Here is a 25,217-nt window from a genome sequence, read left to right as displayed (position 1 = left end):
ACAACTTGAGACCCACCAGTTCTTCAGATGCTGTCTTCGTGCCCTTGCACAAGACAATAGGGTAAGACCTCTACTACAAATACCTCAGGCACCTCTCAAATATCCATCATTAAAGCAATGCTCCTGAGAACTCAAGTATATTATTCTGGACATCTTAGACTGTTCAAAGCAACCTTCTACAATTTATTAAAATAGGTAAAAGGCTAAAAGCAGAACCATTTACAAGGAGGTAATCAAAAGAAATCTTAATTTATATACACTATCAGCCTGAAAACAGGCAAGACCACTCCTAAAAATCTTCAACTGAGAAAAAGAAGGTAGTGACAACATCAAATGTCAGTAAGAAAATGAGAACAATGCTGCACAGAAAACAGGAAGACAGCTACAGCAATTGCAGGCTGCTGAGCTACATCTCAGACATCTGCAACCAAAGTGCTGCAAAAGTTGGAGTTTCTCAGTTATTAGGGCACTTAAGCTAAAACAGACATCAGTTTAATAGCAGGCTATATCATCATTTTGGACCTTTTGTGGGACTATAAGAAGGAAAACATTTTGCATGAAAATACATTATTTAACTTTATTAAGACGTATTTTTAATATCTCTATATGCATAGCCCAGCTCTTGGGGCTCATCTCACTGTGAGTGGTAAAGAGAAAGACTGCATGTTCACAAATGATTCCTTAAACTATTTAAAGACAGAACAATTCTGTTAAGAAGTTAAGATGGACATAGATGTTCCCTTCCAGCCTGTAAGAGAGGATTATACTATAGATATGGACGAGAGTGTATAGGTAAAATCAGTGTAAACATGTATACATATGCACCATTCTGCAGGCCTGTGCATTGCAGCAGAAACCCAGCAAGAAAAAAGCCCCTGGTTGACTCAGAGCTGTCAGCATGGAAGATCAAACCAGTGTTAGCTCTAGATGGAGTGGCAGCAGCATACTGTCAGGGCGGTAGTCAGGAGAATGGGAGAGTGACTTTTCTTTAAACAGAACAGCAACGTCCTTACTGCTCTCCAGAAGAAAAGGGGTCTGACTGCAAAATAGATGAAGGTGTTACCTAAAGACTGACACCTACACTTGTGTTCACTCTCTCCAAGGCCCTTACAAGAACAGGTGCCTGATGACACACAGGCCAGCAGAATACATTACACAACTCAGTTGTGTTGCTTTTGTCAGTGACAGTAACTTTTATTGTCTTTACAATACAAGATAATACAAACTATTAAAAAGTAATTTTGTTGGGTAAAATATTTAGTATATTGAAAATATAAATGCATCTTCAGATCAAACAAGATTACAAGCATACCAAATAATTTACAAAATTAAACATTTATCCTGATCAAAGAAATATAAAGGCCAACAGTTCCAGAATCATGCTCCTGGCACCTTACGTTTTGTAAGTAAAGAATTTCTTTTTTTTTTTTTTGTGTTAATCCTACTCCTTCCCCTAAGCGCGTGGAACAGAAAAGGTCAGTTATGTAGTCAGTAAAGGCTTGGGGGGAGAGGAGAAGACTAAAAATAATGGCAATTCCTCTTGCAACCTCACTTTTGTTGGGATGTGTACTATGTGTACGAGAAAGCCATTTTAACTTCACTTTCCCACTATTGCCAAGATTGAACATAAACAGTTTTATATTGTGTTTAAAAAATATAAGTTCAGATGACAGCCCAATTTTACAATTTTGTGCTTTTATACACATGCAGTTTTTCTCTCCCAGGAAGATAAAATATAACTATGTTAGTTTCCTTTTATCATTTGAATTATTCCTTTACAAGCACTTTCAGATAAGACATAATTTCAGTAGCAGATGACCATACCAGAACAGAACACTCTACAGGACTGAGATCTTGGGCCAGCTGAGAAATCTTTTTCTCCAAGGTATACCCCTGTCTGGGCATAGCAATATCATCCTTCTTCAAAAACATTACTGGACACAAGTCATTCCCACCATCACCTATATATACAATTTGTGTATAACTCACTCCTCGCTCCAACTGTTTATCTAGAAATTCTTTTAGAACTTTCTTTTTGCAAAGGTTTTTAGGGCACTTTGCACAATGGTGAGCATGGAAGTTCTGTACAGTAAGATAGCCAGTACTGCTGAATGCTGCAGGGTTTGTAAACACTTCATCAAACACCTTATGGAAGTCAGCAGCTTTCAAAATCCAGTCAATAAATACTGCATTAGAATCTGAAACAATTATGCAGTCAAACAACTCTTTGTTCTCACCAATAAAACCCAGAAGATCTACCATTCCTACAGTGAAAGGAATTGTTGTCATAGTTCTTTTCATCTCATCTTCTTTGACGCCATTGTCTCCCAAGTAGACAAAGACTCTGCCCATATATTCTGTCCAGTGTCCTGGTCGGTAGGAGTTTCTTAATCCATTAGGAAGTTTTTTCTCAGGAGCACATTTCACAATCCAAGTATCACTATTTTCATCTACGATTGTATGGTCAAAATCAAAAACCAACAGAAATTTCATAGCTGTCAGAAAATAGTTTCCAAAACAAAAAAAGAGAATTATTTATATAAACGAAAGTACTGAATTCCTACCCTGATCTTGTGCTCAGAAGAGAAAAATTCTGCAAGAAAATGAAGCATTAGAACAAATATCTAAGCAAAGTAAACTATTTATGGCCACTACAGCTATGGGAACTTGTGCTGAAGCTAAAAAAGCAGTCTGTAAAGGTCAAAGTTCTAGTTCCGTATCAAACCTCTGTTTAAAATAGACAACATGAAAGTATCTAAACTCATGCTGCATAGTTACTAATACTTGCTAACACAGAGTCAATCTTCCAGTACTCATGCACCATCAGCTTGACCAACGGTTCTAAATTTCTCCATCATCACTTGCCAGCGCAACCAAACCAGCACTCTCCTGGCAGAACACCTTAAGAGATATTTCAAAAGGAAACTACTACTGAATAGATGGAGCCAGTCTTTTTAACAAGGACACACCAAATCACAGCAGCCAACGAAAAGAAATATTGCCATTTGTGGATCTGAAACAAAACAAAAAAAAGAAATCGGCCTGCTTGTTGTAGTCCGGCAACTTCAGTACCCGCAGCCCACCCCTGGGCTACGGAAATCCCTGGGAGCAGGAGACGCCTCACCCGGGACTCAGAGCCGCTCCCTCCCAGGCAAGTTCTCTCACACCCGTAACACGAGCACCGCCCCTTCCTCAGCCCCAGGCGTCCCTCAGGCCAGCTCCCCAGCGCCCGCAGCCAGCAGGCCGCGCAGCCACATAGGCACCCCCCTCCCAACGCAGCACGGTGGCTGCTGCCGCCGCCCGCCCGGGGCGCAGCGACCGGGCCGAGGGGGAAAGCAGAGCAGCCACCCCGGCGGGGCCACCGGGGACGTCCGAGGAACTGGCAGAAGCGGGGGAGGAAGCCGGGTGGCAGCACCGCACGCGGGTCTCGGCAGCGGACCGAAAGCCCGTGAGGGAGAGGGGCAGAGCCGGCGAGGCGGGGCCGGGACGCTACCGCCCGCGGGGCGCGCACCTCTCGCCCAGGGCCGCACTGCCCCCGCCGCACCTCCGCGCCCGCCGCTTCCGGCTCCCTCCGCGTGAGTCCCGCTCGCCACGTGGCTCCAGTCCGCGCCATCACGTGACTCCCCGCCGCCGGGTCGCCTGGCAACGGCGCGCGTACACAGGCGGCGCGGTTCGGGGCCATGGCGGCGGCGGGGCCCGGGCTCCCCAGCGGGAGTCGGCAGCGGCGGCGGCAGCAGCTGGCCCGTGAGTGGGGCTGCCCCCCGCGGGCACCGGGATCCGGCGGGAGGGCAGTGCCGAGCCCGTAGCTGCACCGGCTGCACACGGCTCCGGGAGGCTGCAGGGGTGTTCCTTGTCCCCGTGTCCAGGGCGAGTCTTCCCCAAAGCTCCCCCCTGCTCTCCCAGCTGCAGACAGCAAGACAGGCTGTTTCTAGAATTACCTAGAAAGAACTAACCTGAAACCAGTGGAGGTACAGTATCATCCAACAGCTGGAAGTTAGAGCAGAACTGGGTGCCTGGCAGTTCCCTATCCGTAGGGAGCAGCGTGTCAGTGTACGTGCACTTTTGGCAAGGCTACCTTCACCTTGGACAGAGGGAGAAGATCAGGTCTGGTCCCCACCATAAGACAAAGAGATTAGCAACTGCATCTGAAAAACAGACTTTGACATAAGCATCGCCGTAAGGGAAAGGAGAATTTCTAACAGGACACCCCTCCGTACAGAGTGCCATTTCCTGTGAAAATACTCAAAGTTTGAAGGGCATTTCACAAAACCTAGTGATCACACAGAAAAGCTGTATTTATGCATGCACATGTGTATGCAAGTCTAATACAAGAAAGAAATGCTCATCTTTCCAAGAAATCAAGAAACTGTTCTACAAGCCAGATCTATTTTAGTAAATACAATGAGTGCGCAGGACAAGGGTGGTAAGGCACAGCCTGTGCCCAAACTGCTGCCTCATCCAGCCAGAAAAATGGCTTCACCAATATTCTCCCTTTCCTTCTGGGAATACTCCCTAGTCCCTGCTGTTCTCGGAGTCATGCCCGAGTACTGCCTGGAAAGTGTTAGCTACCACCAGCCAAACCTGTACATAACCACAAATGGGGAAGGGGACATGCAAACAGTTAAGTCATTCAGCCACAGCCCAAGTACATACACCGACCATAGTTAGACTCCAGACACAGATACTCTGTCTTAGCTCTGGCGTACTGGGATGGGGAGAGTACCTGTTAGGATAACTTAGTGTCATTACTATGCAGGAACCCAAATCCTGATACAGGTTTGAATACAGGATTTTCTGATACCAAGTAACCTCAGTATCCTTTCTTCCCTCTGCACAGTGTCACATCATTTGAAAGAAAATAATGCTCTAGATGGATATTTTCTTCCAAATGAAGTAGATCTTCATCAGGTAATTGTACTGCCAAAAGCAGAATGGGAAAGGATACAGGACAATCTCGGCAGCACAACTAGAGAAGCAGCACGCATCCTTGCTGAGAAGAAAGAAAGGGAAGAAATGCACTTACGCTCCAAAGCAGCTGTAAAAGACTGGCCCAATACCATTATGGTAAGTACAAGATACCTTTGTAAACAAAGGGATTCATTTTCGTATGTGCAAAACCACTCATGGTAACATTTCCAGCTGTAGTCCCTTTGTTTAACATTTGCTTTTAAATATGTATTTGAACTAAACTCCATTTAAATACATTTAACATCCAACATCAACGTTTAATTGTTTTAATTAAAGCTAAAATGCAAAATTAAAAAAACCCAAACATTGAGTACATGACCTTCAGAATGGTTTATACGTTTTTAATCCATGTGCTTTAAATGTGATTTCTAATTTTATCTGCACCGTAGAGCCTGGCACGACAGAAACTTAAAGCCAAACAATTACATGAAGAAAGGGAAGAGGAAGAAAGAAAGTTACTTGATTTGGAAGAAGAACAGTTCCAAGCAGCAAAACGGAAGGAGGCTATTGATCATGCAAAAACCTACCTATACTATCAGAATGAAAGAGTGAAGGGGTTGCATGTTTGTTGACAACTTATAATTTTTAAATTCAAATTGTACTGAATTTCTTTAAGCACTTCTGAACATGCAAATTACATGTTCTCTTGCAGAGTGCACTTCTACTCACTGAGGTCCTAAAAGAAAGAGATGCTCAAGTTGAATTTAAAAAGTTAAAGTCAGATGTTAACAAAAAGAAGGATGAAGAAAAAGAACATGAACATAAGGAAGCTATTCTCAGAGAGCAAGAAAAGGCACATCAGCATTATATGAATCAACAGGCACTACGCAGAGGTCAGCTGGAACAGTAAGTAATAATTAATCAAAAGTAACCCTACTTTATTATTTACTTAAACTCTCTTCTCACAAATACATTCTATAAGTTTTTTACAGAAACTTACTAATAATTTGATTCACAAATGCAACACTTTAAAAGAAAAATCCAGAGTGCCACAAAAGACCTTGCACAAAAGGGAAAAGCTGTGATATGCAGTGTCTTTTATTTGCCAACAGTCTGCATGTAAAATCACCTCTGGTAGGCATCAATAGGTTTTAGTCAAATCGCTATTCAAAAGTTGTTACTGAAAGTGGATTTTAACTCAGTTTTGGTCCCAGAAAAGGAAAAGGTTAAACCAGATTTTCCATTTGCCCATAACTAGATTCCAGAGAATGCATCAAGAGAACACATCACTGCCACCTCCATTCTTTCGCTCAGCTCTTACAGAAACCTTATGGAGGGGTCCCCAGTGGTATTTATAGGACTGGCCCTGATGGTCTGATAGAAGGAATCAAATTCCCTGAGGCAGAGGAAGGGTTCAAAGTCTGATCTCACATATTCCAGGTCCAACACATAAATCCTTGCAGAACTTAGTATAGAAGACTACCAGTTTAAGCTGTTGCCTGCATGCCCAGAAGAAGAAACATAAATACAGTGGGACTTACTGGGGAAATCTTGTTCACTGAGGATGCTGCAGAGATAGGCCAGAACGTTATGAATGCAGTGGTGCTAACAGGTCATCCAGATAAAACTTGTTACCACTAGACTGCAATCTGTGAGCATACGATAGCTAATTTCTGGTAAGACGATTGAGGGCTACCGTTACAAACAATGATGCTGTTTTTCACCTCTGATATTCTACCCACCTTCAATTCAAAGTATCACATCCTTCAGTGCAAGGTACCTATGGTTATGCAGAATCCCTGTCTGTTTATTACTTCATGCAGTCCCTAGCCCATTTATTCAACTCCTTTTCCTGATTCAGAATACAGGAGCAGAAGCATCAGGCATATCTGGCCAAGCTAGAAGACAAAAGAGAAGGAGAACAAATACAGAGATTGAACCAGTTGTACCAATTGGAAATTCAGAGAAGAATGGAAAAGGAACAGAAGGAAAAAGTTGAACGCCAGAGGCTGTATCACGTAAGTAACAGCAAAGCAAAGAGTTCAAAATGTTTGTTTCACCTTGGCTGCCTGGAGTGAAACAACAGCATTCATGTATCTAAATGGGCCTATTGGCAACAGGAGGTTTGCTGACAGCTTCAGTAGCATTGAGTCATACACCTACCCTGCCAGTTGCAGGGCATGTCATTCCTCTGTGCTTTTGAGAAAGGCCTCTTGGAGGCAGGTCCCTTCTCTTGTCTGAAGGGACATTGGCACCTGATGCTTTGACTGGTCTATGATATAAAAGTCTGCTATAGACATCAAGGAATATTCCCCATTCTCAAGTCAAGGAATTTAAGTTCGACATACCTGCTGATTTAAGCCCACTTTTCTTTGTTACAAAGAGGGAATAGCCTGAGTCTGAACGTAACTGTCTTTCCCTTTATGATTGGGGAGGTTTAGAAATTTAGACAAGATGTGCTGCCTTCACTTTTAAAGGCATCTTGCTAAACACAAACTAGAAATGCCTCAGAACAGTTCTGGCCAGCATACAAAAGACAGTTAGTTTTTTTTACATAAAATTAAATAAAACTCTTCTTCAGCTATGACTTAGATTAAGCTCTCAGACTGGGATTGTTTTGGATGAGGTGGGCCAGGAGCAGCACGGTCTGTGTATGTGTTGGTGGGGATTGCACAGTCCCATTCCTCTCAACGTCCTGCTCTCCCACATGTGTGAATGGGAGCAAGGGATAATGCTCACTGTATTGCACAGCAATTTGTTTGTGTCATGGGCTGGAGAAGCAGCTGTTCGATGCTCAATTCCCCTACTCCTTCCTCATATGTACTATCTCCTCTTCATGCATGTTTGAACAGGGAGGCAGAAGTAAGTGGAAGTACTGAGAACCCCTTTCCTCTCTTCTCCCTTTGAAAGAAACACAAAGAGAGAGAATAGGGAGTGATTCTTTTAAGTTGCTACCCCAGGCCCAGATTTTTTAAACTTCTTCGGTTATATCAAGACCATTTTGCCCATGCAGGAGCACGTAACTGACCAGAAAATGATCAAAGCAGTAGAGGAACAAAAACAAATGGAAGAAGATGATCGGATTAAAGCTCATTTTAAAGCAAAGGAAACTATTGCCAAGCTGATAAAAGAGAAAGAAGCTGAAATGCGTAGGTAGGTACAAAGCTAGAGTATGAATTGTAAATAAACTAAAAACTATACTGTAGTCATATTCAAATCTTTCAGATTGATGATGTAACACAAACCAGTTATTCTAAAAATTAAATTCTACTGACAGGGAGAGTAGGGAATTCAGGGGAAAAAGGAAATTCTTTCACAGGTTCCCTAGTAATAGGCGTGTGTGGGAGTGATCTCTCCGTTCTTCAAAGTACAAAGACTTACGGAAGTGCAAAGCTCTACACCAGTGTGTTGGGAACAGTGATTTTCCATATGGCCTGCCAAGCCTCCACCTTCTCAACAAAGACAATTAAAATCCTTGATGAAAGTATTTCTGGGCATAAGCTATATTTGCCTGAGTCAGATCAAGAAAAATAATTTGACTTCTTAACTAGGCACCTATATTCATTACATTGGGTTATTATTAAGGGAAGATGGTTTACCAATTTAGCAGTGAGGGTACAGCATGAAGACACCATTGAGTCAGTGTAAGAGCTCCCTTCTCTTCCTACTTCTAGCCAATACTCCCAACATTTTTCTCCTGATGGCAAGATGCTAGGCAGACTCCTCCCCGAGTGATCCAGCTCATTATTGCAACAGAAAGCTAGTGTTACAAGAATACAGGGAATATTTATTTGCTAAATCAGATAATTTTAAAAAAATGAAACAGGAGGAACACAAGGAGATCAAGGAGTTGGGTGGGTGGGCTGGCCTGTGTGGCAAGAGGAGAGAAGACTAGAAAGCAGGATTGCTGAGTTTGGTAGCAGTAATGCTTCAGGTAGAGCCAGGTGTGTACCATGGTATGTTATGGTAGCTCACGTTCTTCTGCAGACTAACACAGGAACATCAGGACAAAATCGTTAGCCAATTAGCTGTACAAATGAATGAGGCATTAAAGAGGGAAGATGATCGTCTCGCTAGAGACATTGCAAAAAAAGAAGCTGAACAAGAAAAAAAACGCAAAGAGAAAGAAGCAAAAGCAAAGGCAGCCATTGAATCTGTTGCTGAACATAGAGCCACTGTGGTAAGAAACCTAGCCTGTTCTTATTCCTGCTTACTCCAACCGAGGAGCCTGGCCCAGGTCACAGCTGGAGGCTCTGGTGCCATGCATCAACATGCTTTGTCAGGTCTGCTGACATCTTTCCTGGGGTCTTCTCTCCCTCTCTCACTTATGTGTTGGGTGCACACCTGCCAGGGCTGCTGAAAACCCTGGGCTTGGACATTGGCCAGCCACAATGACCGTGCTTATCAGAGCGCTGATACAGGGCTGATTCTGCTGAAAGACAGGACTTCCAGCTTAGCAGGCTATCTCCTTGGTTAACATTTTTGTGTATTTTGTAAAATACAGATGAAGATGAAAGTGGAAAAGGAGAGAGAAGAAAAAGCAGAGGGTAAAAAAGAACTTCATGCATTAATGGAAAAGAACCACATCTACCTGGAAATGGAAAAAGCCAAGAAACAAAGACAACGTGACGCAAACATGGAAGTACAGAAAATTCAGATCCAGCAAATGGTAAATAGAAGAGCTGTACCCTGTCAGCCCCTTCAGAAAGAAGTACACATCTAAACCAACAGCACTAGCTCCCACCTGAGAGGAAGAGAGAGAGAGGAAGCTTGTTGTGTTTTGTTTGGGGTTTTTTGTTTGTTGTTTTTTCTTTTTTAAGCCTTGTACGCTCTGCATATGCTGGTGTTGGGGACCAGCCTCCTCTCAGAGCAGTGGTGCAAGTCAAGGCTGGTTTGCAATGACAGATCATATCCTGTCCTGTGCCATTACGTACTACTGCTGCCCTCTGGTATCTTCTGGGCAGGTCACCAAAGAGCAGCAGCTGATGCTGATGTTCACTCAGCTATTCAATGTACCCTTTTTGTGGGGGGTATGGCAGGGGAGAGAAGTGGGGGGGGATGATATTTGCCAAGTATCAACTAACATCACCACACATCTCCCATGAGCTTTTACCTTCTCTAAGTTTTAAGGGATAGTTATGTTGTGAAAGAAATGCTAAGCTTTGTTATTCCCTTTTCTTCATTAGGCTGAAAAGCAGGCAAAAAAACAGCAGGAAAAGCAAGCAGATTTGGACTATGATGCTCAGAGAGAGGTTATTGCACTTTGTAAGGAGCATGAATTTCAGAGTTATGCCAAGCAAGTAATTGAATCAGAGTCCAAAACTACACGTCATCTTTATCCTCTTCTCAAAGCATCCAAAGATGGAAGAGGACTTGGACACAGGCCATTTTCCAGAGGAAGAGAAGGAATAAAAACTAGTTTTCAAGCACAGGATGGTGCTGGGACCCAGTTACCTTGTTGTAGCTGTACTACTGCTCAAGAAGTTAAAAATATGAAATAATATTGAGACTACCCAGCAAGGAAAGGCAGAAGCAGTTTTCATGTGGTCAAAAAAATATCTTTTGAACCTTATGGGCAGAGTTAAATTGTAAATGATCTACATTGAATATGTGCTATGAATCTGGAAGTCAAAAAAAAAAAGAGTCAGAGAACTGGTTATATTCTCAAAAATCCCCAGTTTGTATTTCATGAAAGTTAGTTTATTAAACTTGAGACAGAAATGCATGATATATAATTGACCAATGTAACCCATTCCAGCCAAAAGCTCAATATTACTGTTATATTTTTATTATTCATTACTCTAAAAATTCACTGTCCCAGGTTTTTCAGGCCTAGGATATGAACTCCCAGTGTGAAAGGTCACATTTTTCACTAGCCCACTTCCAGCTAAGTATTCCCCATAACAGAAAAAAAAAAAACCACCTGTACAGAATCTGCAGGGAAAGAAAAACCAACCTAATACATGTGAAAGAACAGTTACAGTACTGCAGCTTTTATAGCATTTTGCAACTACCTCTGTAAAACACACTATCACTTAGTTATAATTACAAAAATACAAATGTGATCTGATCACAGCTCTTAAAAGGTCACCTAGGAGGCAAATAGGTCCCAATACAGCTGTAAATAGCCACTACAAAAACAGTGCGGCAACAAGAACAACATGGTTGGACTGTTCTTTCAAAAAGACTAACAATGATTCAATCTGTGGTAAATAGATCCGGATCTGAAATTGTTTCTCAGATTCCTCAGCTGACTTACTCTCCAACACCGAAGTCACACACACATCTCACTCCTTAAGCTTAATTTCTTTGCTGAAATTTTACCATCACGTTCCTGCCTTGGACAGAGTTAGGGTTTCCTATAATGACTTCCTCCACAAGTATCCTGGGCTCTAAACAGATTATCCCCCTATTCTGGGGTCCACTGAAAACAAAGTCCCAAGAAACTTGAAGCTTTGCTTTGTTGCACACAACCTTCTGTTCCAGCCCCCCAGCTGCCAGTCTCTGTTGGCCAAACTAGAAAATGACGCAAGTTCTAAAAAAAAAAAATTAGGAGAGTTTTATACAAAGGATGCTTGACAATATTTTAGTTTGGAAAATGGGTCTTTTGTGTGCCATCAAGTTTCTAAGCCTGACTTCCAATAGCAACAGGCTTTGAAGAATGCAGAGGACTTTGAGCAAGATGGGAGGCTATGCTGGAGGCAAGGTCCCTCCTGCAAGCTGAGGGCCAAGCACATCCGGTTTTACCTCCCCTACAGTGTAAAACAGATGGATGTAAGACTGCTTCATGAGTGCAGCAGTCACCTCCTCAAGGAGTCTCTTCCCGGCAGGGTAAGGGAGGAACATTTGGAAGGAGAGGGAGGACCGACCTCCTCCCTCATCCAGCTCCCAGGACCGCCAAGGGCCTTCCTCTGGGAAAACAGCGCCCAGGGGCCACCTTTTGAGGTCTGGTAATGGATAAGGCGAGTTTCCAACAACCCCCGCTACAGGCAGGCCTAGCGGGATGCAGGTTACGTGTGAGACGCGGCAGCCCAGAGCCAGGCCGAGCCAAAACGCCACACCACCGGCCGCGCGCAGAGAGGAGGCAAACCAGCGGGAAGAAAAGCCGCCAGGTCGGAGCGGGAAGACCGGAAAGGCAGAGGGGGGCGTTACAGCCTCTTACCGGGTACAGGCTCGCTACAGGGAAACGGGTATCTGACGAACCAGCTGCGGAGAAGGGCGGCTCCCGCACGCGTGCGGCCGGGCCGGGGCCTCCGCGGTGACCGCCGCTGCTCGAGCCTGCTCTGCCGCCCGACTCGGACAGGGCCGGAGAAGGGAAAGGGCCGCCTCAGCCTCCGGGCCGGGCCTCCCCGCCTGAAAGAGCGCGCGGTGCCCGCCGGCAGCTCCCTGGGGCGGGGCGCAGCGCTGTGCCGTGCCGTACCGTACTGCTATAGCGGCCGCGGCACGCTGTCCGCCACGCCTCCCTTGTCCTTAGCGGCACCAGGTAACGCCAGTCTCCCCGTCAGGGCCGGTAGCGGGCGGGGCGGCTCGGGGCCGGGGCGCTCCCGCAGGCGCTGCTCGCGGCGGCCGCCTTTGTTACCTCTCTGGGAGCCGAAGAAAGAGCCCCGACTTCCCAGGACAGCGGGGCTGTCACCGTCGGTAAGGATCCGTCTGTTTCTCTCGGCAGACTTTGCCGCTTCCCGGAGAAGCGGGCGCTGGGCTAGCCCGCGGCGGAGCAAGGCCGACGATGGACCGGACGCCGCCCGCCGGGTGGCAGAGCTGGAGCGCGGCCGTTACTTGGACCGCCGGGCCGTGGCCCAGGAGCAGGTGGCGCAGTGAGTCCGGCGGGGGCCGCCCGGCGGCGGCGGGGCCTTCAGGAGTTGGGAGGGGAGTGGGGTTTGGGTTAAAAATCTTCCCGTGGCCAGCTCCGCGCTGTCAGGACCCGCCTGCACCGCGGTGGGGTGGCGCGCCGGGCACGCAGAGAGAAGGGGGTTATCTGGGGCTAACCCAGCTGAGGCGACCCCGCTCTGGCGGAGCGGGTCTCCGCCCTGGCCTGGGCGGGCCTCCCGCGGCGGGAGCAGCGCGCCCGCTGGGGTGCCATGCCTGGGGCTGCATGACTCGCTTCTTTTAAACCATTGGTTCTGATCCTCCCCGCCCTGTGGTCAGGCTGAAAACCGGTCACCTCTCCTCACCCTCCGTTTCCTCCGTGACTCTGTTCTCCCGCTTCGGAAACGTCTCTTGTTGCCAGTGGCTATATCTATCCTAATAAATTAAACAAGACGGTCTATATTCTGGCACTAAGAACAAGTGGCTTGTCTCCCTAAGGCAAAACTCTTTATTATTGCCGCTTCCCCCAGCCCAGAGCCCTTCACGCATCCAGCTAGCACAGGCTGACGACCATGGCCATGTCTTGCACAGTGCTGTGGCACTGCTTGGAAGACAGCTAGCCGGCAAAGGCCCAGCTTGTACAGGGAGTGGGCTAACAGTTAAACAGGCTAATCAAATTCAATTTAATATTCAAGTCCATATGCTGGTCATGTTTGCTTTTGCTAGTATAGGCTTAGCCAGCACCCTTGCACTAGGACTGGGCTTTGGCCAAAGGATTTGCAGCTACCTTTTAAAAACCATTATTCTATTTTTGATCTCTGACATTCTACTTTCACTTCAAAGTATCAGGTTTTTTACTGTTAAAGTACCTGTAGATGTGCAGAATCCATATCCATTCATTACTTAATGCAGTCCCTAGCTCATTTATTCAACTGCTTTTCTTGATTCAGAATAAAGGAGCGCAAGCATCAGGCAGATCTGGCCAAGCTAGAAGACAAAAGAGAAGGAGAACAAATACAGAGATTGAACCAGTTGTACCAATTGGAAATTCAGAGAGGAAAAGGAAAGGAACAGGAGTAAAAAGTTGAACACCAGAGGCTGCATCATGTAAGTAACAAGAAAGCAAAGAGTTCAAAATGTTTGTTTCACCTTGGCTGCCTGGAGTGAAACTGTTGCATTAGGCCCACAAATAAATGGGCCTACTGGCAACAGGAGATTTGCTGACAGCTTCAGTAGCATTGGATCCTAAGCCTACCTTGCCAGTTGCAGGGCATGTCTTTCCTCTGTGCTTTTGAGAAAGGCCTCTTGGAAGTTGTCATGTGGCAGCTGAGCTTTGACTGGTCTACGATGGAAAAAGTCTGCTATAGACAGCAAGGAGATTGTCCTTGACTTGAGAACTGAATTTCGGTTCCATGTACCTGCTCTCTTTTAAGCCCATTTTCCTTTGTTGGGAAGAGGGAATAGCCTGAGTCTGAACATGACAATATCTTTTTAACTTGTCTTTCCCTTTAAAATTGGAGATGTTTAGAAAATTAGTCAAGACCTACTTACCACACCTACTGTTTCCCTCCCCATGCCTGCTTGAGCAGGGAGACTGAAGTGGAGGTACTGTGATAATTCATTGGCATGTGAGAGAGTAAGAAGAGAGAATTCCCACTGAAACCCTACTTGCTTTTTCCCCTCCCATACTCCTCCTCACCTCAGTGATACAAATTTTACCCCGTTTGCCCCCAACCTCGTATATGCAATAAAAGCTGTACTCATAACTGCCATTTCTGCGTGATTACAAAATGCCTTGTGCCTTACATTTTTATGGTTCTGCAGACTCTTACTGTTTGAGCCTTTCAGAGTCTGTGCTGTGTGAATGATACACAGCATGGGAGCAGTACAGTTGGAGCCAGGGGGGAAGTAGAGGAAAGAATATAACTTAAAGATACTGTGCTTGGGGCTGCAACCACATACTAATTTTACTTTTGTGGTAGTTTGTGGTAAGTAGGTCATGAGAATTCTCTTCCATCTCTGGGTTTCTATCTTCTATAGCTTCTCCACTGATACAACCAAAGAACTCTTATTATAAGCTAGGCCTGAAGTCTTTGCTAGATTTTTTTTTTTTCAGTTCATGTTTCCAAAATCTCATTCTACATAAAAATAAAACTACTTTTCCATTTAAACAGGAGTATGTAGCTGAACAAAAAACAATTAAAGCTGAAGAGAAATAAAAAGAAGACGAAGATGATGATCAGATTAACGCTTATATTAAAGGAAAAGAAATGATGGCTGATCTGACAAGAGAAAAAGATGCAGAGACTAATAGGTGGGTCTAGGGCTACAGTTTTCAGCATTAAGACTCAAACTTGCTATTTAATTTTGTGACAAATGTTACTCTGAATTTTTATATCAGCAAAATCAGAACTTTGTGATGCAAGCAATTTTTCTGTAATTAAAACCTGAAAAAGAAGTAGAAAGTCCAGAAGAAATGCCTACCAGTTTCAGTAGTAATTGGTGCTGTTGGGGGTGGAAGTGGAATTGCTGGCTTTGTTAGGAGCAGCACCTCAGGTAACCTGAGCAGATATCCTGGTATGTTATGGTAGCTCATGTTCTCCTGCAGGCTAATGCAGGAGCATAAGGACAAAGCTTTTGAACAACTAACTGCACAGATGAGTGAGGCATGTAAGATTGAAGATGATCTTGCTAGAGGAGCTGCAGAGATAGAAGATGAATACCAAATAAAAAACAGAGAAAGAAGAAAAAAAAAAAAGGCTGCCATTGAATTTATTGCTGAACACAGAGCCACTGTGGTAAGAAACCTAGCCTGTTCTTATTCCTTTTTCTGTCATATACTTCTGAATACCTTTTAGAAACACCATAGATTCTAGCACAGTTATCTTGCGTGAGATACACATGCAAGTTCTCACTTAGCAGCTGCCTCTCATATTTACCATCTATAGTTTCAGAACTAACTCCTTAACAAAGGTGCAAGCAGTACATGTGATGATCCTCTCTCAAAAAATTAGAGTTGGGAGGCTCTATAATTGTTGGTAATTTGGGCAAACATTTTTCAGGCTCTGCACTGCTTACTCCAACCAAGGAGCCTGGCCCAGGTCACAGCTAGAAGCTCTGGTGCCATGCATCAACATGCTTCATCAGGTCTGCTGACATCTTTCCTGGGGTCTTCTCTCCCTTTCCCACTTCTGTATTGGGTGCACACCTGCCAGGGCTGCTGAAAACCCTGGGCTTGGACATTGGCCAGCCACAATGACCGTGCTTATCAGAGCGCTGATACAGGGCTGCTTCTGCTGAAAGACAGGACTTCCAGCTTAGCAGGCTATCTCCTTGGTTAACATTTTTGTGTATTTTGTAAAATACAGATGAAGAGGAAAGTGGAAAAGGAGAGCGAAGAAAAAGCAGAGCATGAGGAGGATTATAATCAGTGGATGACAGCAGATTGTATCTACTTGGAAATGGAAAAAGCCAAGAAACAAAGACAACGTGATGCAAACATGGAGGTACAGAAAATTCAGATCCAGCAAATGGTAAATAGAAAGAATTCAGAAAGAAGCATGCATCTAAACCCACAGTACTAGATCTCCTGGGTGGGAGAGAAAGAAGCAGCTTGCTGTGGGTGTGATGTGTGCATTTTGTTTTTCACCTGTGTGCACCACAGGTGCTGATGTTGGGGACCAGCCTCATCTCAGAGCAGTGGAACAGAAGCCTCTTCCAGGCTGACTTGGCCCACGCTGGTTGGGGAGGATTACCTGGGAGGGCTGGTAATAAGAAAGAGATCAACAATGACAGATCATATCCTGTCCTGTGTCACTATGCCATTTTTTCAACCATGCCACTACTGCTCTCTTGTATCTTCTGGGCAGGTTACCAAAGAGCAGCAGCTGATGCTGATGTTCACTCAGCTATACAATGTACCCTTTTTGTGGGGGTATGGCATGGGAGAGGAGGGGGGGGGTGATATTTGCCAAGCATCACCTAAATATCAACTAACACCCTGTTTCTTCATCAGGCTGAAAAGCAGGCAAAAAAGCAGCAGGAAAAGCAAGCAGATTTGGACTATGATGCTCAGAGAGAAGCTACTTTTAGTAAGGATCGAGCATTTCAGCGATAAAGACAGTGAGTAACTGAATTGGTGCCATTACTGGATATAACTTTTATTCTCCTCTCCAAGCATCCAAAGAGGGAACAAGATGTGGGCTTCCTAACTAGGACAACTGCAAGAGTGGTAGAGTGTATATGTATGCAGTATTTAAAAACAAACAAACAAACAAAAACAAACCCACAAAACTGGGGGGAGGTGGGGAAGGATGGTTGATGTAACAACATCCATGGTCCTCCTGTGAAATGTACCTGAGCCCCCAGCTTGCTCAGGGACTGAGCAAACACTTGGCATTGTGCAGGAATGTTACAGCTTGTGTGCCCCTCAAAGCCCTGCCTGAGGGCAGGGCCAAGAACTCTCCTCAGAGCCAGCAGAGACTCAGGTATTGTCTTGGTTCGTCAGTCCTGCTGTGGTCTAGGCTGCTGCGCTGTTTTTGGACAGCAGGCCATGGCTGGGCGGAACTGACTGACTCTCTGTACCCATGTCAGTTAGCGTGGCCCATAAGGGGCTCATTTGTGGAGTGAGGAAGTTGCTGCTGAGAACTTGTCACCCATGATGCATGTGTTTCAGAGGTATTGCCCAGAATAGCTCTAGCCTGGTGTCTGGGCTGAATGTCACTGCTTGGAGCACATCTTCCTGTCTAAGTTTTCATCCAAAAGGGTCCAGTTTGTGATCGCTCTGTTATGTGAACCAAAGCACAGTAAGTAGGAACAATCAAGAGACTTGTTTCAAAAACTCACTTCTGACCTAAACTAAAATGCTAATGTTGCTGCACTATCAACTAAAAGCCACATAGAGTTCTCGCTGATTATCTTGGAGTAATTGATTTGGAAATTACATATTTAAAAAAATAGACATGGCAATTAACTTGTGAAATTGTCTCCAAATATGTTTTTTCTTCATTCACTAATGAAAAATTTATTTCCCTTCTCTCTGAGCCAGTGCTCCTTTTACTACTTCAAGCTTTTTTCAGCAAGCAGAAAGAATGGAAACTTTTAATAAAGCCTTTTGATCACAGAAGCTGGAGCCTTGAGAAGAAGCACTGACTACAGCAGAAGTGGTACTGAAAGCTGCAGAGCTTGATAGTGCTCCAAATGCATCCCTAAGTGCATATTTGCATATGCTCACTACCATGCAATTGGTGAGTTACATTGGTTTTAGTCTAGCTCCACAGCAGCAAGAAGCAAGTTGGACTGCAGCCTCATTTCCTACTCAGCACCAATAAACACCCTGTTCTGCAGATTATGTATGTTTGCATTTTAAGTCTACAGCCTGCTTCCATGGGGCTTGTACCCCTTTGACTTTGAACATCTACAGAAATATCAAACTCAAGTACCAGAAAACAACTCTTCCTTTCAGTACACCTAGAGTGAAGTAGGAATCCTGTGTAATTTTAAAGTATGTTGGCTAAATATGGATTTAGTTACCCCAATTCAGCATGAAAAAAAATCTAGCATGAATCACGATGTCACTTTATTCCATTGACTTTGAGATACGCATGCTTTGTGTGGTTACTTTAAATGACTAATCCTAGTTATAATCCTTTATAAAACTAGGCAAAAAACTCCTCGAGTGTTTTAAGAACATGAAGAAATATTTGAGGTTCTAAAATTTTCAGTGACAAAGCATTTTGGTAACATTTCATTGTCTTTCACAGTTCTACATGAAAGACAAGAATGGAAAGCTGCTTGCAGGAATAATACAGAAGACTAAAATCAGTTTGATGTTTATGATATGTTGAAGAAAACAGCAAGAAAAGAGAACAGCTCCTTGTGCAAGTACAAGCAGATGAAAGCTACTGAACAGACTGAGATGAGAAACAAATAGAGAAAGCTGGGTTCATTCAGTCTGGCAATGAGGAGACTAAGGAGTGATCTAATTAACAGCCTACAGCTGCTTGAAGGGTAGTTACAAATACAGCAGAGCCAAACTCTTCTCAGCAGAGTCAGGTGATTGATAGAACAAATTGTGACATGGGACATCAGGCTGAGTAGTCAGGAAAACCTGCTTCACCAGGAGCATAGTGCGATGACACCAGATCAGAATGGCCAGAGGTAGTGGAATCACTACCTGTGAAGGCTTTAAAGATGTCCTATGTAAGACCAGAGGTTGGTTTAGCTGACCACCAGAGGTGCTTTTCAGCTACCATTTAAAGATGGCAACAAAATACAGGGAGATCATCTGCAGCTGATAAGAAGGGAAATTGCTGACCTGGAAGAATCTGCTAATTGAGAAGTACCTCTAATCTAATGCTTAGTGTCACTACTTGTATTAGTTATTATCTGAAGTTTTAATTAATAGCTAGCAAATCAGACTATGCTTTGAGAAATAATTTGACTAGTAAACTTTAATTACTGTTTTTGCTCAACAAAGCACCCTCTCAGATGATGTGCTGCTTCATGAGGTTGTAGCAGATCAGAAACATAATAGGTTTGGGCCTTATTAGAGGGCCAAGACTTTAGAAATGCAAGGCAACCCTCAGAGGGACTGAAACAGGACCTTAAATCAAACTGCATTTTTTCCAAACCTGTCACCCGACTCTGGAAGTAGAGCAGCAATGTAAGTTTGAACATGTGGGCCTCCAGGGTCTAACATGGTATTCTCCCAACAGTAACACAACTGGTACTTGTGTGGCGATGGTACTCATGTAAGACAGGACTGTTGTAATGGATCTAATACATTGGAAGAGAGAAGCTTTCTAAAATGCCTCATATCCTAAGGGAATTTTAATTAACTCACTGTGCAGCTCTTCACTGTTAGGCAGTGTTCCAGGTTGCAGTTATTAGTTCTGTTCAAGTTCTTTTAACATTACAGTCTTTGCTACTGCTCAGCTCTGAGGAAGCTTGAAGAGGATACCCACCTGGAAACAAACTACCCACGAACAGAAGAGTTGGCACCATGGGACTATTAAGGATGGACACTTTTATGTCCCAATATAGACTGTATGCTCCTGAAAAAGAAAAGAATAATTTTTTCAAAGCTCACTGGTTGTGTTAGGTCAAATAACTTGTTCTGTTTCAATAGCTAAATTCTTTCAGATGCCTGTTATTAACTTACGCCTTTCTGGTATCTCTGAATGGAAGAGTGCTGTAACTAGTCTGTGACCTTCCTCCTTGTTCTGGCAGTGCATCCTTGTCTCTGATGCTGAATCTTCCTTCTTGTTCTGGCAGTGCATCTTTGAGAGAAGGAAAATTCACTACTTATAAATAGCTCTCAAAACAACCCCTCATCTCTGAAGGCCAAGACTTCAGAGGGAGTTGAAGTGAAGGCCAGAGGTGTGACAAGACCATAGGAGAGGTCGTCTTTGGAATTATCTTAAATTCATTTCTATTTAAAATAAATGAAGTTGTGCTATAGGCTTTATTAAACTTGTAATGTGTGTAAATTCCCTTTACACTCCTGCACTGCCACCACTACAATCTAAGCTTCTTTTTGTTTTGGTGTATCATGGCCTTTGGCATCAAGAACTAGATACCTAAGTGGATACATAAATGATTCAAACCTGCCCTCTAATCTGTTAAACCAATCTCTAGAAAGCATAGTTGTTCATAGCTGGTTGATACTGTCTTGCATAAACCAGCATAGCACTTTCTTTTTCTGTGGGTTTCCTCATCTCCAACACATTATCCAGAGAAATGCACAATTCTGTTAGGTGCTGAAGGGCTTGAACATCAGAACTGCAGGTCCAATAAAATTCAACATTACATCTCTGTTAACATAATAGTAATTGCCCTCCTCAAATGAGTAGCACCTGGTCTGACTCCTTTTCTACATAAAGGAAAAACAGGCAAAGGTTAGAAAGCAGCAGCATGTACTGGAAGAAGCAAGCAAAAGTTACTGAGCAGACCAGAGACAGGATCAAAGGTATGAGACTACTAAGATCTGGGAAATACAAGTCCAGCAACTGGTACCGTGGCATAGTGGACAAGGGAGAAATTGGACTATCTTTGGTAAAGTTTAGTATTACATTACTGCTATAGGACAAGTATTTCTGCATTAGTTTCAGTGCATATACAATTAATTGTACAGTAGTTACTAATTATACAGTAAGACTTAAACTCTGTTTCTTTCTTCTTCAGAAATACATCTGACAACTACAGAAGTGTCTACTAAGGAATAAGAAGCTAGCCCCTGTCTCCTTACAAGTTGTATGTGCCTGCAACAGTGCCCAACAGCTGAAGCTAACTCGGGAGCATGTTACAAGGCATGTTATTTGCCAGAACTTAGCTCGAGAAACAAGTACCATAGTTACAGCCATAGCTTGCAACTGTACCTGTAACTACTCTAGTTTTATTATGGAACAAAGCAGTAGATTCACCTTCTAGGAAGTCAAGAGGTAACAACCAAAAGGTAAACTATCAATTCATCTGTACTGTGCTCCTCGAGTATTGCTGGGCCTCCAGGCTTAATACAAACCTTATGTTTTGGCTTAAAAAAAATCTTACTGAGCAAATAAAATTGAGTAAGCTGTTTAAAAACATATGCCTGTAACAGTAAGATCAATGTTGAGTGTACCTCTTATTTGTGACAATTTTCTACTTACTTTCACTTTGGGGAATGCAATGGAAGATAGGAATACTATCTTAAGAAAGTTGTGGCACTGGCCAAGTCTTTAATCCTTTATGGGAAAGATGTCTACAGCAAGACTGTGTGTGTATCTAGCACTCAAGTTTCTAAACTGGTGTAGGGAATGGGAAAAGCACTTCCCTGCTATCTCCTAATCACTCTACTGCCAGCACAGCCAGGTTGGGATACTGGTGTAGGTGACTTTTTGATCAAAACTTGTTCTTTCATTTAGTTCTAAATTGAGTGTAAGCTGTCCTACCACTACATTTAAATTCAAATCATCAAACAGGTAGTTCTTCTGTAGCTAGTAAAAACTATTCTGCTTCACACACACACAAGACATTTGTATTTGTGTAAGTACAAGGTCAAAGTCTGCAACTAGCAAAGTTTGCAACTAGCAAAAAAATTAGTGATAAGACACTAGATCAACTTCATTACATGGCTGCATTTTTATATATGTTACAATGTATAGATAGCAAATAGACTGTCATCTGTCATTCCGTAGTAGAAACTAATTCCATCTCTAACAACACTATAATCCAATTCAGCATGGAATAAAAACCTGACTATTCACATCTTCAGTAAAAACGTATAGATCTTGGTTTAACTGAAGAGGTGGTGTCCTGACATCAAATCACCATACCGTGTAAATCTGTAGAAACAGTACTACCACTTTAAAAGCCTGGCGATTTGACACTCACAAGCACATTTACACACAGAGAAGTGACTTAGAAGTGAATATTACTCTAAATACAGAAGACGCTAGGTAATACTGCAAGAAGCACACATGGCAGACATATGGAATACACTAAAAAAATATGCAAAAAGTATTTATTTCTGAGAAGTACTTTAATACACAAGTTATACATTTCATATCAAGAACTCATTCTCCCAGCTGACAACTGGATCATCTTCCCTGCTGGGAACTATAAATTACAAAATGTCCAAAAGACTGAGGCTTCCAAATACTCTGCTAAATACTAGATGCACATTACTGCCTGTTTAATTAACCACAATTCTTCTAGCTGGTGAAGGAAACCAGTTATCAGCTAGTTCCTCTTACCACTGATCATAAATTAATAGGCCTAACTTCTTTCCAATCCTTCCAACCATTCTTTTCATTAGCTGTTACGGCTAAAGCCACACACTGACTAGCTTTTATATACAGTTACAGGGATATGTACAGGATATGTAGAAATGTCTAACTTCCTGCCAAAAATAGCAAGTTTCCTTAAATGCTTTACATGTTGCAAAATTTCAGTTCAAAGTCAAGGTACTGCATCAGTTCAGTTTATTTAGTCCTTTTAATGTTAGTGTTAGAACTTTTATGAGTACAAATATAAATTTAAAACCAATCATATGCACATTTAGCAGTTTAAGATCTGTCCTCTGAACTTACTCATGTTAACTGCCCTATTAGTTTCATTTAGTTTCAATGACTTTATGATTAAGGAAGGACACTAATTGAATTCTTTAATGAAATGTACCTTTACCTTTATGTACTTTTACTATCTAAACTCACCACTTCTATTATATTTTATTACTGCTATTCCTTTTGTGGAATTTCATACTAAAATTAGAAAACTTATTTTGGTATGATAGCTTTTTTTTTTTAAAGCAGGTGAGTATTAAAGTTTTGTTAGAACAGTGTTCCTAACAACATGAATTGTTCAAGGGTAAGAAATAAGAATTATACTAAAAGTACATATGCAACAAAATGGAAAGCTAAAGTTTTATGCTAGGCAACTGCAGTATTGTACCCAATTCAAATTTTGCAAAATGCAAAATTCACAGACTTTTTGATATGCATTTTCTTGAATAATTTAGTTAAATACTGCATTGGGAAAATTACTATTTTCAGCAAAAGAAGGAAAGTGCAAGTAACAGTTCTTTACATTTCTATCACATTGACTCTAGAAGTCTGAAGATTAATTTTGTCACTGGTATCCTCCAGGTTAAGTTGACAAAAAAAAAAAAATCTAACTCATGGCTGCTGCTAAAATACTATTGCCTTGTCTCACAAAGTTGTTCTTCAAGTATTGGAGAGAGAATATATAGATGATTTAAGAGAGAGGTCTTTGATAAAGCATAGTATGTATGTCTCTAGGTCTTCTATTGTAAGGAAAGTCCTAAAAGTGGGGATATACATTTTTGTCAATTAGATAAGCAATGAGTCTACCATGCCCCTAGAAAGTGTGTCCAAAAATACTTTATTTGCTTCAATAATCAACAATAAATCAACAGTTCCAGGAAAGGAGGCCAAAGGACTGCTTCTTTTATGTTTACATTAATCTAAAATCCACTTGCCAGACTGACACTATTACAAATCAGATACTGTTAGGGGATCACTGCAAATTCTTCAGGGCATCTGACAAAGACCACTGCAAGAAAAGTCCATAATGTGGGATTTCAAGTAGCAAGTGAGAAGTTTCAGGTTAAAATTTGACAACCAGATAGAACAGTGTTAAAATGTAACCATAATATTTTTTGTTTTATTTTCTTTTCTTAGAAAACGAAAACAAAGCAACAACTGAAACACTATGGCTGTGTCAAAGAATTATCAGGCAGCAACATATCTGTTACAAGCAATAGTGTCTATGCAATCTTACATTATAACCACCCACCCTTAGTAAGAATTTGTGCTTCTGAGTTGATGGCGGTACCCAGAAAATCCAACATCAAATGACGGTCTCTTTCTGATAAGGTTTGGAAAGCTACTGCCAATACTAAATTCAGCATTCCATGTATACATAGGCTGTATGGTATTAGTAAAATGTCAATATCTATTGTCAATACAATAGAGAATGCATGTCTAACCTTTGGAAATTATTTCAAGCCTGTACATACACTTAAACGTATGCTTACAAAGTTAGTCCAGTACACCCTGCCTTTATTTTACCTTGAGTCTTGAAGTTCACAAATTCTCTGGAGTAAGGTCAGTTCTGGGGTACTGACAGAAAAAGCTGTCCTCTAAATGTACTACTTTTTTCCCCATTCGCAAGGAAGGGCCATGAGCATTGTTTTGATTATCTCTGGTACACATTAAGTATTGCTTTCAAATATGCTTCCAGTTCAGTTCTCTAAGCCAAAAGCCAACGACCTGTGACACAGCTGCCAAAGATGGCACTGAGCTACACTGTGACTACAGCACAAGGCAGTTACTGTGAGGCTGGGAACAGGAAAGCTCTGCCCTTGAGGGAAGAAACAGTTCCAGGACAGCAAGAGCAGGAGTCAGTGCCTCACAAGGCAGCAAGAACTCACTGGTTCTTGGGGACATCTTGCTGTCCATGGGACTGTGCTTCAGTTCCACTGAATTTTTATCAGCGTTCTGAATTTCCAGTTTGATAAAGAAAAGCACAAATCTGGCAGATCTTCCCTCTTACAAGACTGCAATTGTTGTGTTTCAGTTAAAACAAAGTGATTGGCACTAAAACAATTCACCATTAAATACGATACTAGCAAGGCATGCACTCTTCAAGAGATCAAGTGTATCCCACCATGTGCAATTAAAAGTAACCAACTTCTTATAAAGTACATTAAGAACAAGAAAATGAGCTTTGTGCCACCAACTCAGATGAATTTTAACGTGTTATGAAAGAACTGGAGCTTGTTTAATTTGTACAAATAATTTTCTGAACTGTAACAAAGAAAAAATCCATATGAAAGGGTATACAAGTGCATCTTTTGAAATAACTAGTTACACACAACTGCAAACTACAACTGGATATAATCTCCATTTTCAGATTTTAAATTAAAGACTTTGTAACATTTTTTTAACAATTCCTATGGGTTGCCTTACTGCTGACTGCTTGCATTTTTTTCCCTTCTTCTA

The 25,217-nt window shown here is 42.5% G+C and overlaps 4 protein-coding genes across 21 annotated transcripts in view; 2 read left to right on the top strand and 2 right to left on the bottom strand.

Moving 5' to 3' along the window:
- The window catches only part of SSB (small RNA binding exonuclease protection factor La), a 34,816-nt gene extending 22,611 nt beyond the window's left edge, over positions 1 to 12,205 (bottom strand). Inside the window, exon 1 of the mRNA XM_072875450.1 lies at positions 12,071 to 12,205. The gene's annotated coding sequence lies outside the window, so the exon portion shown is untranslated. The remainder of the gene's footprint in view (positions 1 to 12,070) is intronic.
- PHOSPHO2 (phosphatase, orphan 2) lies at positions 1,194 to 12,618 on the bottom strand. Of its 10 annotated transcripts, none has more exons than XM_072875460.1 (4): positions 12,071 to 12,211; positions 3,954 to 4,145; positions 2,970 to 3,013; positions 1,194 to 2,495 (listed from the first exon to the last, which is right to left on the bottom strand). In XM_072875460.1, exon 4 carries the CDS (start codon positions 2,491 to 2,493, stop codon positions 1,768 to 1,770), a length of 726 nt encoding a protein of 241 aa, XP_072731561.1. In that variant the 5' UTR covers positions 2,494 to 2,495; positions 2,970 to 3,013; positions 3,954 to 4,145; positions 12,071 to 12,211; the 3' UTR covers positions 1,194 to 1,767. The 10 variants fall into 10 exon arrangements, with proteins under 10 accessions (XP_072731561.1, XP_072731562.1, XP_072731554.1 ...); XM_072875453.1 differs by adding an exon at positions 7,257 to 7,809 and having other exon boundaries at positions 1,197 to 3,013; positions 12,071 to 12,205; XM_072875461.1 differs by lacking the exons at positions 3,954 to 4,145; positions 12,071 to 12,211 and adding an exon at positions 3,545 to 3,912.
- LOC140657802 (cilia- and flagella- associated protein 210-like) lies at positions 3,638 to 10,611 on the top strand. 2 transcript variants are annotated; one of them, XM_072875447.1, is made up of 9 exons: positions 3,638 to 3,744; positions 4,838 to 5,064; positions 5,358 to 5,531; positions 5,621 to 5,814; positions 6,770 to 6,926; positions 7,922 to 8,061; positions 8,896 to 9,088; positions 9,413 to 9,577; positions 10,095 to 10,611. In XM_072875447.1, exons 1-9 carry the CDS (start codon positions 3,681 to 3,683, stop codon positions 10,407 to 10,409), a joined length of 1,629 nt encoding a protein of 542 aa, XP_072731548.1. In that variant the 5' UTR covers positions 3,638 to 3,680; the 3' UTR covers positions 10,410 to 10,611. The 2 variants fall into 2 exon arrangements, with proteins under 2 accessions (XP_072731548.1, XP_072731549.1); XM_072875448.1 differs by lacking the exon at positions 5,358 to 5,531.
- On the top strand, positions 12,412 to 21,258 carry LOC140657807 (cilia- and flagella- associated protein 210-like). Of its 8 annotated transcripts, XR_012044497.1 has the most exons (9): positions 12,590 to 12,722; positions 13,665 to 13,821; positions 14,889 to 15,028; positions 15,323 to 15,512; positions 16,083 to 16,247; positions 16,730 to 16,836; positions 17,762 to 17,960; positions 18,477 to 18,768; positions 20,899 to 21,258. XR_012044497.1 is itself a non-coding variant. In XM_072875467.1 (7 exons), the coding sequence occupies exons 3-6, from the start codon at positions 14,985 to 14,987 to the stop codon at positions 16,829 to 16,831; spliced, it is 474 nt and encodes a 157-aa protein (XP_072731568.1). In that variant the 5' UTR covers positions 12,590 to 12,722; positions 13,665 to 13,821; positions 14,889 to 14,984; the 3' UTR covers positions 16,832 to 16,836; positions 20,899 to 21,258. The 8 variants fall into 8 exon arrangements, 3 of the variants coding, with proteins under 3 accessions (XP_072731568.1, XP_072731566.1, XP_072731565.1); XR_012044499.1 differs by lacking the exons at positions 12,590 to 12,722; positions 20,899 to 21,258 and adding an exon at positions 12,412 to 12,546 and having other exon boundaries at positions 18,477 to 20,876; XR_012044498.1 differs by lacking the exon at positions 18,477 to 18,768.
- Positions 21,259 to 25,217: the final 3,959 nt, after the last annotated feature.

Source organism: Ciconia boyciana, chromosome 10, assembly GCF_034638445.1.
Source record: "Ciconia boyciana chromosome 10, ASM3463844v1, whole genome shotgun sequence".
Taxonomy (NCBI): Eukaryota; Metazoa; Chordata; class Aves; order Ciconiiformes; family Ciconiidae; genus Ciconia; species Ciconia boyciana.
This window is presented reverse-complemented; position numbering and strand designations above follow the sequence as displayed.